Source organism: Ornithodoros turicata, chromosome 8 (assembly GCF_037126465.1).
Source record: "Ornithodoros turicata isolate Travis chromosome 8, ASM3712646v1, whole genome shotgun sequence".
In the NCBI taxonomy this organism is placed as follows: Eukaryota; Metazoa; Arthropoda; class Arachnida; order Ixodida; family Argasidae; genus Ornithodoros; species Ornithodoros turicata.
The window spans coordinates 11,763,413-11,775,843 of NC_088208.1; the positions used below are offsets into that span (position 1 = coordinate 11,763,413).

The following is a 12,431-nucleotide window of genomic DNA, read 5'->3' on the forward strand; positions in this document are numbered from 1 at the left end:
GATACATATGCAATGTTTGAACATGCTTCTATATTGTGTTCCCTTCTACAGTTTCATGTTTTTGGCAATATTTTCCCAAACATCCTGCTAACCGACCGTCATAGTTTGAACAAAACGGAGAAACATGAAAATATAGTTTTAAATAAAAACTCAACATGTGAAACGTAAATTGTCCCCAATGAAGGTTAAACTTTCGATACCGAGGCTGGCAGGTACAACCAGTTTGAATCCCTGCGCCAGCTGCACTGTGTGAATGGTGAAGTTTACACAGCACGGATTCGGGACAGGTTACTCGGAAATTTGCGCATCAGGAGTTGTAGACTTCATCCCAATTCATTAAAAGATGGACGGGAACTTCCGGTACGCCCGGGAAAGTACAGCGTTTCTAGCACACAGAGAGCTTCACATGACGACTTCAATGTCTACGTCCTCGTTGTGCAAGTACACTCGCACTTCAGCAGAGCGTGATACAGGAGTGTCAAAACTAAAACATTTCTGACCAACGCAAAGTTCCGGCGGCAGGCCCACGACCGCGATATATTGGAGAAGCATCACGACGCAGAGGTAGGTCACGTAGCACGGCCATATACGGCTGAGCTGGTGCGTCCGAAGCAAGAACAGGACGCAGAGCCATATGGAAGTCACCAAGGCGTACACGTCCATACGTTGTCCCATGCAGAAGACCATTACTACAAAGGACACCTAGAAAAAAAAACGAGGTATCGTTTAGAATAAATCAATGACATAAACAGCGCGTTCTCCCCTCTAGCGCAGTACATCATAACTGGTTGCAGTTCTGCTCCTACATTTGACTCAGATCTTCAGATCATGACGAGCAACTTAAACTTATTGTTGAACATAAAAGTGGGATGTAAGAGAGTTGGTCATAACATGAAGATGAAACATGGTGACGTGACATCGTAACGTGTGACGTCCACGCTTTGCTTGGGAGTGCGTTCGATGGCTTGTATCTCGCCAAGTACAATACGTAAAATAACAGTTTTTTTCCCCTCTATATTCCGCCATCTCACAAGCGTGCGCATCTGCAAGCCTGTCAGCAAGAAACGGAAGCCACGAAGTGTTTGTATCCGTATAGTCCATTCTTCAGCTCGAATGAAGGAATGTTTGCGAAATTCAAACAGTGCGTGAAGGCTATTCCCAGAGGAAGAAGAGACGTAGTGCTAGAAACTCCTGCATGCACCATAAAAATAGAGCACCGAAAGGCTATGCTGGCCTGGGCTGCGCAAAAGGTCCTGCGCGTGGACAGCTGTGCCTACGACCGCAATAAGCTCTAGTGGCAGATGCTCTGGAAGGCAGCGATATGTGATTGTCCCGAAGTTGCGATAGCAGGGCGAATAGACTGTACTGCATGGTGTTCTTTGTGTTATTCATCTCCTTATTTTCTTTGAATAAATCGTTTCGAATAGTGCATGACTCGCCAGTGTTATTTTCTGACGATATAGTGCTGTCCACATTACATATACCTGGCTCAAAGTAAATCCACAACTACCAGGCGAGAAACGCCGTCCGATGGTTTGTGCTCACACTCAGAAGCACAGGACAGCCATAATCCTGTCATCGTTTCCCCTTCTTTGTTCTATCAGATTAACGTACCTGTTTACATAATTATTTAATCTACATCTAAAATCAGTTGCCTTAGTTACGGGGACGTTGTATGGAACGAAGTTGCGTTCTTAGGAGACACGGTCCTGTCAGGAAAATGACAAATAAACAAATTTCATCAACATTAAATCTGAGCTCCCGCATCATCAAATACACTTAGCACTTCTTTGGTTGGTTTGAATTCAACTCAACTCAGCTTTTTCATTTGTGGATTAAAACAAATGGCAAGATGATTATTTGATTTTGCAGCCTGATTAGAAACTTTGCGTTCCTTCGGATTAAACGGTATGACACATGCAGTTAGTAACAGTTAGTAACAGACAGTTAGTCCCGCTTCTACAGTAGACCTGTAGAAGCGGGAGACGGTGGGTTTTTAGCGTTCACGCATTGCACCTCTTGGGTCCTCCGGACGGCTGTTTGTTTGATGAGTCTAAAATTCCCCAATGTGACCTTCACGCACCATGGAGGCATACACCGTAGCAAACCGACACATACTTCTGCGTGTACCATATACTGAATGTACTATGATAATAGGACTTTACACCTTCGCGCAGTGTGCCACCTAGTGACCAGATATCCTGATTGGTACACATTTTATTAGCGCTTTAGGCTCGACCTTACCTCGATACCAAATTTGTAGAAGAAACAGTTGACAAGAAACATAGCGCACTCCGGGATGCTGTTATCAGCGTCGCGGCGAGCCACGAAGGAAAAAACAACGCCAGGTTTCGGTTCGAAAACGCCATGATGGGCCCGGTGGTAGTCTTGCCTGTGCCTCACGATGGCTTGTGCCGTGAACACCAGAACCAACACCATGTACGGCTAGAAGAGCAGTCACACCTGTAAAAGCTGCTCACAAAGTGCAGCTGAGACTCACCTTACAATAGGAAAAGTAATTTGATGTTTTTCTGAGTCCAAACCACATGGCGTTTGTTTGCGTGGCGTTAAGTGGCGACGTCGAAGACTCGGTGGCATGATGTCCGTACGGAACCTACATGTAAAATGTCATTCAACAAAGCAGAAGGGTAAAGCGGGCCTGTGAATGGAATTTTACACTTTTGACATAACTTGCTGGGGGGGTACAACAAATCCCTATTGTTATGGTTCATGATTTCTCGAAAGTGGAGGCATCTGACTGATCGTTATGTTTTCGTCAAGAAAGACCCCGTGCACTGCTCAAATCCGAAATGATCTGAACTATCATTTCCTACAGTAGCTTGATGTTTTCCCAGTAGTGTTTCACAGAATATTTCTCTGCCAGATCGACCTATAGGGGTCGACACTGTCAAATTTCTAGTGTAGATAACACGTGGGTCGATGTTCGGAATTAATGGTTCTTTTCCGCAATTCTAGTGTATATTCACTGGAAGATCACTTGTGCCGTGATGGTACGATACTGTTCGGTTCCCCAATGCTCCACCTACCGCACTGAACGCGGGATAAACGTGTAAAAGCAGACGACGCATCCACACTATACTGTACTTCGTTCTCCACAGCGCGCCGACACCGTTCGATCTCGGAGCGAATAGTCCTGAGGACGGGGCATTCAGGCGTTTGTTAAATGCCTGGGAATAAACGCATATGTTTATAGAACTTAATTTCACTAAAAATTCAGAAGGGCGATCGAGGGCGAGAGATCGAGTGTTTACTGACGCTCCAACTGAGCGTGATGTATGAAACAGCGTACCCAGCGATGGTGGGGAACGTTGTGCACTTACTGCGCAGTTGGTTGAACTGTACTCCATTCCAACGAATCCAAGCTGGTAGATGGTTCTGACGAGGAACAATATCGATGCCCACAATGAACAACAGTGGGAGAAGAGTAGTTGGAGCGAAGGGGAGGGGAGTGCCAGTACCACGAATACGACGAAGAACAAGTGCGGCACGCATACCTGCAAATTTGATAGGGCTGATGTCTATTGCTATACCAGTTTTCATTGATACGTTGTTCGTACTGTAAAGTGTCCCAACCGACATGCATCAATATTTAAAGGGAGTATCCCGTTCGTCACGGACGCTTCGAAAATTATAGCCCCGTTTTAATCCTCGCAGGTCACCGATAATAACGCTGAAAGTCCCTCGCGATTTTGTGGAATAGTTTGTGCGCAATTTGACCTGATGCATGGCACGACGTTGAGGGCATTCCTGAATTCCCTCCTTGGAAAACGGAAAAAACGTCACATGCATAGGGCCAATCAGGGAGCGACCTTCGGCGCGGACAAGACCGATCAGGGAGGAGTGGGAGAGCCTTTGGCGAGCGCCGGTGGGGAGGAGGGGGGCGTCTGCAGGACGAGGAGTCGCCGATATTGTGATCGGTTGTGCAATGTGTCATTTCTGGGTTAGCGCCCGACGTGCCCGTACGGCCACGTGCGTAACACGTGTTCCACGCGACACGGTATTCTCAGAGCCTACACAGATATGCTAATGTCAGTGTAATTACTCAGGACCTTTCCTTTGGTATAATTAACGTACCAACTTACTGTATGGTTGGTTTAGCTAGTGCGGTGATATCACCATCCTCGCAAAACCAATCACACCTGCTTTCCTGGCTGCCTCTATTGAATGTATTCCAAGATTTGCCCCTGTGGTTCTTTCCTGCATTGTTTTTAAGGGTGCTGGCAGCGAACTAGCTTAAGTAATAAGACTAATTCATTGGCTTATTCAGTGGTAAAACTACCTGAAATTATACACTTTTTTCTTAACAATACGTAATATTCTTATTTTCATTTTCCCCACTGACTAAAACTGAGCCAGGGAATAAATGTCCATTTAATGCTTGTTATATGTTGGCAGTTTTAATTGCTGATGAAAGGTTAGTTTTGCGGTTTTGTCAATGTTGAGTCGTTGTGGATCTTAACCTGGCGCTTTCAGTAATATAGCCTTGCTTATCACCTTGCCTTCGTATGTTAGGTTCTTTTGTACCTTTACTATCCACTCGTTCTGATTATTTCAATTGAATCGGCAACAATTTAATACCTAAATTCAGCAAAACTTGTATCATTGTAGCTAAGCTTGTTAGCATTATCATTTTCCCTAGTAATTTGTAGGTCGACCTTACCTAAGATATTTTTGACGTATTTATAATCTTATAGGCTTCTAAATTGAAACTGCGCCTGACCATTCTTAACAACATTTTTATAACATTTTTTTTATAAGTGACTAGGCTACACCTCGTGTGTTTAGAATCTTATTGTATTAACGACATTCGCATTCCTGTGCGTTACATTGTATTCTTCCAAAATATTGTTCCTACATCAGACGCGGATGCACCGTCAATTTGTGTTGAGGAGTGAGGTGTCACTGTGTGTAGTCTTCCACCCGCAAGGCAATATTGCACCCCAAAGGTCGGTTGTGTCACTTCATCGTGGCAGCTGGCGGTCTTCGAATCTAAGAGCGTGACGAGGAAGGTGTCTGCACTGTTACGAAGAGGAAGAGACCTTGTAAATACTGATCCATGCCTCTAAACGCAGTGTTTATGGAAGTCCGTGCTATGTGTGTACCCGCATATGTTTTCCGACGTGTTTTAGAAGTTTTCTCGATGCATGCCCAGCTTTGGGGACCACCGCGGAAAACACCCGCAGACAGCGATTTCTCGACAGTACTCTTGAACGGAGTCTGCAATCCTTGGCGACTTGCCGTTCGGTGCCCCTTGGAGCGTTCGTGTGGAATGTAAAACAAAATACTACTTTCACGTAATTTGGTAACAGAAGCCCATCAAGACGATACCTGATTGCTTGTATCACTCGCATTTCCGCTTCCGTTCGATGTCCACCGCCTCTGCGTCTTTTTCACACCTTTGTATTCGGGAGATATCGGGTCTCATAGTGGCATCCGCATGCCTCCGCATCTCAAAAATCATCTTTTCATTCACGAGTGCATTCGGCATCGGGGACGGGCGGACCACGACAAGAGGTCGGGTTGAAAACGAGCAATGAATGTGCGACGAAGGAGATGACAGACCAAAGAATCACTCAAACAATATGTGTTTATTTATTCGCACCCAGAAGGCAACTCAAGTTCCCCATATGTGTTTTCGGACTCTCTGAGCTCGAGTTTATGCCGCAAGGGGTACAGGACGGGCAATTCAGTCGGCAAGCGCATGTTTTCGAGTGCCTGAGGCGTTACAAACACTGTATTTGATTTTTTTTTTCCGTCGCGTGAATCTGACTGTATAGTAACTTGGACGGCTCTTGCTTTCTTCCACAATGGGAACGCTGCTGTGTCCTCCTTATTCAAATCAAATTGTTAATTACATTGCCTACACCGTCCGTGCGCCAGTTTGGTCGTCTGCTAGTTTCATTGCCTGTCCACGCCGACGCGAACACACCACAATGCCAGCAACCGCGTCCGGCAGGCAGCGATTGATCAAGACAGCGCCCCATCGCCTGCGCCATTCGCTAAGGATCTGTTCGCCCCAGACGTCGGCGAAATCGGTGGGTCGATATTGTTTTCCTTCTCGTGCAAAAAAACGTCGAGCCCTCGACGTTTTTCCAATTAAAAACGTTGAGAGGGCGTCGAGAAAACGTCGTATGCGGGCGACCTTTCCCAAGTCATTGCATTCCGAAGCACGCGCCCGGACGATTCGGACAAACCTGGAAACAGCCGACAATGGACATCTCATCCGACGTCGTCTCATCCGACATCCTGCGGATATTCAACCAGGGAGGTCCATGTATGGCGCTCCCAGGGACGTCCGACGGACATACACTTTTGGACGCGGACATTTGGGATCTATTTCCCATGTCCGCAGGATAAAGCGTTCTGTTTTGCGTCTCTTCGCTCTCCTCGTTTCCTCGTCATCTGCCGGTCCATCTTAATGAAGGGACGTCGGCAGAGCACGAGGTAATTATAATGACCTGTCACCATGACAAGGGTGTCTCTCACTAGAGATAAGATGGAGTATACGCAGGCAAGCTAGAGAATAAAATACACGAAGACAACCCGGCTCAGCTTTGGCAACATACACAGTAAAAAGGCAAGGCGTCTATGGAGTTTGTGTTTTGCTGCCGCATTACAGCCTGTTTCTCCTTCGCCACTCAACATTAGAACGCGTAGTTGAAGGAAGGCATGAGCATTGGAAGATATATCACTACATGTAACGTATCATTCAATTATCTTCTGGAACCCGATAACATGTTTTGCGTTGTAGACTAGCAATTTACTTTCATTGCCGAACCCAGGCAGTATAGTCTTACATCGTAAACAGATACGTATGTGACGCAAAAGAAGACGATCTTGTTAACGTGGACCTCGAGCAACCGCCATGAGACTTCCCTGGCGTCATTCAGGAACTTGCGAAGTTTATCCATGCATGTCCAAGAACGCAGGAAATCTGTCGGACGAAGAAGTTGAGCTATTATTTTTTTGGTACCGACCACTGCCAGCCTTGACCGTGGTTTGGCAACCATCAATTACGTACATTTTGGTGGAATTCATCATAGAAATGAAAGAATATGTTGCTGTCACATTGTTAAGGAAGATACGGAGGCCTTTGAACAGCGTATACAGGACTCCATCAGTTTAAACTGTTTCCTCAATGGTTATCCCTCCCCGTCCCCCGTTACTTGAAGGCTCCTTGGCACTCTTCCAGAATGTCGATGAGAAACACAAACCACATTTATTCTGGATGGACCTAGGTCCTCACTATGATCATAACTATATTTGCACCGAATGTGTCTCGAAATCGAAACAATGGGTAGCGTATTGCCTGTCAGAATAAAGGACCGCACCATCATGGTCATCATTAAAATGAAGCGTTGCTAAAGGCATCTGTCTGGCAACCAACATGTGACAACCCATTTGCCAGAGATCTGTTATTTTTTTCAGCCCATTTCACTACAGACGGACCCTACTTGTGAATATCATGTGTATCCAATGGAGATGAGGAAGCTATTGGACAAGAGAAACCATAAGCTACAAATTACCGGACTGGGAGTGGAAGTCCCCAAGTGACTTTCAAGCGGCTTGCAATGTAACAGGTGTTTCTTCAGTCCTTGAACTTTCCATGTGCTCAGATTCAAGTTACGATGAGTGGTGTAAGAGAAAAATAGGCTTTCTAATATATTTCATACATCAATATTACACACATCTTCCCTGTCATGATAGACGCTGTATCTTAATTCGCTTCCTCAGGTTGGTGCTTCACGGTTTGTGTGTATGTAAAATATCACACTTGTTGGGGTTCCATGAAATATCCGCAAACTAGAATGTCTGCTTTGTGATTTGTTTTACAAACGAGACAGGCACCAAACCGAAGCGCAGAAACCTTGTCACGCTCTACGCAATGATGCTAGAACCCTCTATGGAACATTTCAAATTGGTGGTGCATCATTTGCAGTTGAATTGCTACCTTTTGCTGTCGTGACGGCACTTGCAGTAACGAAAAGATAGCTAAGAAGTAAGCGAGCTGGTGAAGTTGATGTATAATGTAAAACCTAGAGACTAGGAATGACGAAGGGACAGACACAACACGAAGTCTCAAAGAGACCTGAGACTTCGTGTTGTGTCTGTCCCTTCGTGTTCCCTAGTCTCGGGGTTTTACGTTAGCATTAACGTGCAGTAAATTGTGGGTTTGTTCGAAAAAGCTATGCAACGTAAGAAAGACAATATAGTCGCAGGTTCGGTGTTAGTATATCCCGAAGCAGGCTTAAGTCACGTTTATCTGTATCGCACACCCTTACAATGTATACCTAGGCATGTAGACCGGTATAGGCGGCAACGTTACCCCCACCCCCTTTCCCGTTGTAGAGCCCTCTGACACATTACTGGATGCACATTTGTCCCCCCATACAGTGGAACAACATAGAACGAATTCCGCTGGTCGTAGTAGGAGTATAAGTACAGCTTGGGAGAAAAGTAAGTTTACGGAACACGACACCGGCATATTTCTTCATCGGAGTGGCCCACTGCTGGCTACCAGGAACACATCAAATAAGAAACAGGTGACCGACAATTTTATCCACCTTTCAGTATGTGTGTCTGCTCCTGTTTGCTGCTAGGGTATCGCTCCAATGGAGAAATGCGACATCCCGGCGTTCCGTATACTTTTGTCCCAAGCTGTACATCGTACGGCATCGCCTTTACGCACGTAAGGGAAGGCGCTGGTGCTCCTGCGCCCTGCGCGAAGCTCTCCTTCTGTTGTGCGCGTGCGCAGAACAAAAAGTATCCCTTTCGTACGCAAATGGGATAGTGTACGATGCACTAAAACTCTGCAATGTCAAAACCATGTGGAGGGCTCCCCTTTGATGCTAGCCTCACTTCTTCGTCCTCATCATCCCCTACCCTCCCGTGTCTCGCCGTACATCATGAGTCAGTGTGGTGCTTCAAGGAATCGAAACTTACCACGGATTGCTTGAGGAAGCAGACCAATCGATAAGCCGCTGACGTCAGTCACATGCGCGCCCTGTACTCCACATTGCTCCCCCATGACACCTCTTTCGGATCCCTGCTGCTTTCTGCCGATTCAAGATCTTGATTTAAAACTCCATTCCGATACATTGCCGCGCGTTCTCTTACGTGTAAGTCCCTTGGTTGGCCTTGAGGGAATCTTCACGAAGCCAGTTGAGCTGCCATACGGCAATGATCAATACCGAAGTGGGAACCAAGAACGCCATACACATATCGTATGTCGAATACTTCTCGAGCCCCAAGTCACGTTGTCTGCATCGAAAGGGCGGTTATTTAACGGTGTGCTACTCCAAGGCTCTTACTAAATACGTATAATACTTTACAATACAGTACTCTACTTTACAAGATGTATATATAACGTGTGCTGCCTAGCCATGCTGTGAGTATACGCGAAGCTAACTTGTTAGGCCACCTCGTCGTGTGATCTTCTACTTTTCTGGTTGCAAGTGGCCAACTTGAGATCTTGTTACATGGGTACATGTCACAAAGCCCAACTGTACTGCCGAACAAAATGGGGTTGACCGCAGATACTTATAATTCGGTTAATCGATTTGCCCTTTTAGCGGGTAGTGTTTGCCTATGGGTCCCACCTCTGTTGAAAGCGGCCAAAAGCAAACAGGAGCACAGCTGTAAGTGTAAGCTGTTGTTTGGCGCTTTCATTGATTAGTTTTTTTGGTCGCTCCCTTTCTCGTGAACGAACTGTTTAGCTTATGTCAGTGCTTGCAACGATTTAAAAGCGCGGGAACAGAAAAAGTGCAGAAAAACAGTAGGGACCACAAGGAGTCGAAAAGCAGCAGTGTAAGTGAACGGTCTCGTGTTGGGATCGGTTCGACGAAGTATGGGACATGAGAACTGCCACCAGGGATCGAGTGTGCGGTGTGTGCTGTCATCACTGGTCCCCGATGCCATGCGTCGGATCTTTACCTGGCACCGCCCGGGAGGCATTTCTTCGTACTCTGAGCTCACAACTGACGCAGCTGAGATATCTCATTTCAGTTTCGTTCTAAACTAAAGTTCTAAAAAATTAAGTTAAAGTATTTTAGATCTTAAGTTATTATTAACTATTCAGTTTATCTTCTAGTATATGAACTAATAAGTTTACTATTAGTTTAAAGTAGTTAAATCAGTAGTTCTGTAGCTAGAATTCCACATTTCTAGTAGTGCAATGAACATTGCATAACTTTCCTTCTCACTGTTAAAGTGGGATTCGGCAGCAAAAGTGCCACAAAGGTTGTAGTATATCCATAATATTTGGGTTCTCAGGAACATGTGTATGAAATATGTCGTTCCAAAACTGCGCAAATTTTACTGAAACGAATTATTGCGGAGAGAGCGCTTCGCCTTAGTGAAGCCTTAGGGCGCTGAAAGCAACACACTCATGACATCATCCGACAAGGGTGAAAGAATGCAGGCTCGGCAGCAGACGACAATGCTGGGTCACGTCACGGAATTCTCCTCTGGACGAACTGCCGTAATATGGAGTTCTGTTTGCGATTGTCATCACAAACGAATTAATTACCCACACAGAATGAATGTGAATGTTGTAATAGGCATCGAGGGGGCGGTTCGTGTTCGCTATGATGCTCACTTATTTATTCTTCTTTTTTTGTCGTTCACAAAGTATTCCCTTTAAGGGAAGTGCATCAGGACGAGACCCGCAGATATTTAGAGCGGATACCGAATTCTTATAGGCCCTGAAGACAAACAGTCTCAGTTGGAAATATCGGCAACTCTCGTCCTCGAGATCCGCCTTTAACAGTTTCCGGTTCGCTGGATTTCATATTCCTCTGTGTCCTTCAAACCGTGCTTCTATTGTTGCGGTACAGCTCATACCCAAAGAGTGTTAATTTCAAGCACATTACAAATCAATTTGCTATGAGACATTGACCTGTGCTGGGCCTCGTGTTGATTGCACCCCCAAGTTTCGAGAGGTGTTCACTGTACAGTCGACCGGACAAACCTCGACCTTCCGTTTTGTGGCACAGTGTGGGCTCAGTGGAGGAGGAGGGGGAGGAGGAGTGTCGTTGGGAGGAACCCGAGAGGTTTGCCTGCCTGATTAAGCGGCATGTTTCTCGGGAAGGGAAAGGTGGTGGAGAGGAGGAGAGGAAAGGGTGAAGTGGAAGACCGAGCAGAATCCGCTCGGGGGAGGATAGCTGCGTCCATGGGCCGTCAGGGGAACTGTGCCGGCATACGCCTATTACACATCTGAGGGAAACCCAGGAAAAACCCCAGACGGCACAGCCGGCCCGCGGATTCGAACCGCGGACCTCCCAGTCTCCAAGCGCACGCGTTACCGCTGCGCCACCGGAGCTGGTTGTGGGCACAGTAAGAGTATCCCTTAAAGAATTAAACTTTCTCGGGTCGCTCAAATATCACAAGCCCCTCCATCGTGTGTCACAGTGAGTATGTGCTACGAAGCGTAACGCACATATACTACTGACGAATAACACCATACATTAGCTACAATGTGTTCTACCACGCTGAACGCTTTTGAATGTGAATCTCAGAGATATACCTTAGCCCACAACCAGTACTGCCAAGTGTTGCCTTTGCACCGCGTACAGAAATAACATTTTGCAATGATGAGTTAGGTAAGGTCTGAAGACGCCGTACTATAACTCTTCATAAAACGCTCTTCCCACTTACATATCCGGAGGTACGTGGAGGTATTCTTCCCAGTAGGACGGAAATCGTTCGAATTGGTACGTGTAGACGAGGACTAGCACAGTCATCGTATAGATGACGACCGCCATCCAAAAGCAGTACATCACCTCTACACAGAGGTTGTAGGATAGCTGAAACAAGAGGATAAGGAATGCATGGTAACCAGGATGGTAAGGGACATAAGCACAAAATAACGAGATGCCGGTCAACACTGGAAGAGAGAGCACAATAACGGAAGCGTATAATTCAATACCGCAAGCGGTGCAACACAATAAATTACAAGCGTAAATACACATGAAAGTCTCTCACGCTCTACTGGTACAGAATATTTAATACCATTCACTTCTCTTTCAAGTCTGCAAGCTGCAGAACCAGCAATATCTATTTGCTGCTTAAGGTGGAACACCGCGGTGGATTCTAACTGTAGAAAACGCGGCACATCGATGGCTCCAAACAAAAGGACGGCCCAAACGGAACGGGAAGCACAGTAGCTCCGACAGTATTTCGAGAGTGTGGAGCCATTGTGGTACTTTCAAAGACGATAAATGAACTGTTTCAGAAATGGACATTCGTGGTGGTATTTGGTGAGCTATTTGTTAGAAAAATAGAGACGTTTCAATTCGAAACTTGTGGGCGTCGACATGTTGAAAGACCCTAGTGGTGATAGCATCCTACGAGATTGGCGTGGATTACCGATGATCCTTCTGCACCCACAGCTCGTAGACTCTCTTTCCTTC

The 12,431-nt window shown here is 46.0% G+C and overlaps 1 protein-coding gene across 3 annotated transcripts in view; it reads right to left on the reverse strand.

Moving 5' to 3' along the window:
- The window catches only part of LOC135366458 (piezo-type mechanosensitive ion channel component-like), a 70,470-nt gene that overhangs the window by 45,975 nt on the left and 12,064 nt on the right, over positions 1-12,431 (reverse strand). For all 3 annotated transcript variants that reach the window (XM_064599174.1, XM_064599173.1, XM_064599172.1), the window contains 8 exons: positions 11,677-11,825; positions 9,139-9,282; positions 8,965-9,077; positions 6,819-6,955; positions 3,342-3,515; positions 2,501-2,614; positions 2,245-2,445; positions 501-702 (listed from right to left, as the gene is read on the reverse strand). In XM_064599174.1, the coding sequence (XP_064455244.1) occupies positions 501-702; positions 2,245-2,445; positions 2,501-2,614; positions 3,342-3,515; positions 6,819-6,955; positions 8,965-9,077; positions 9,139-9,282; positions 11,677-11,825 (1,234 nt within the window). The remainder of the gene's footprint in view (positions 1-500; positions 703-2,244; positions 2,446-2,500; positions 2,615-3,341; positions 3,516-6,818; positions 6,956-8,964; positions 9,078-9,138; positions 9,283-11,676; positions 11,826-12,431) is intronic.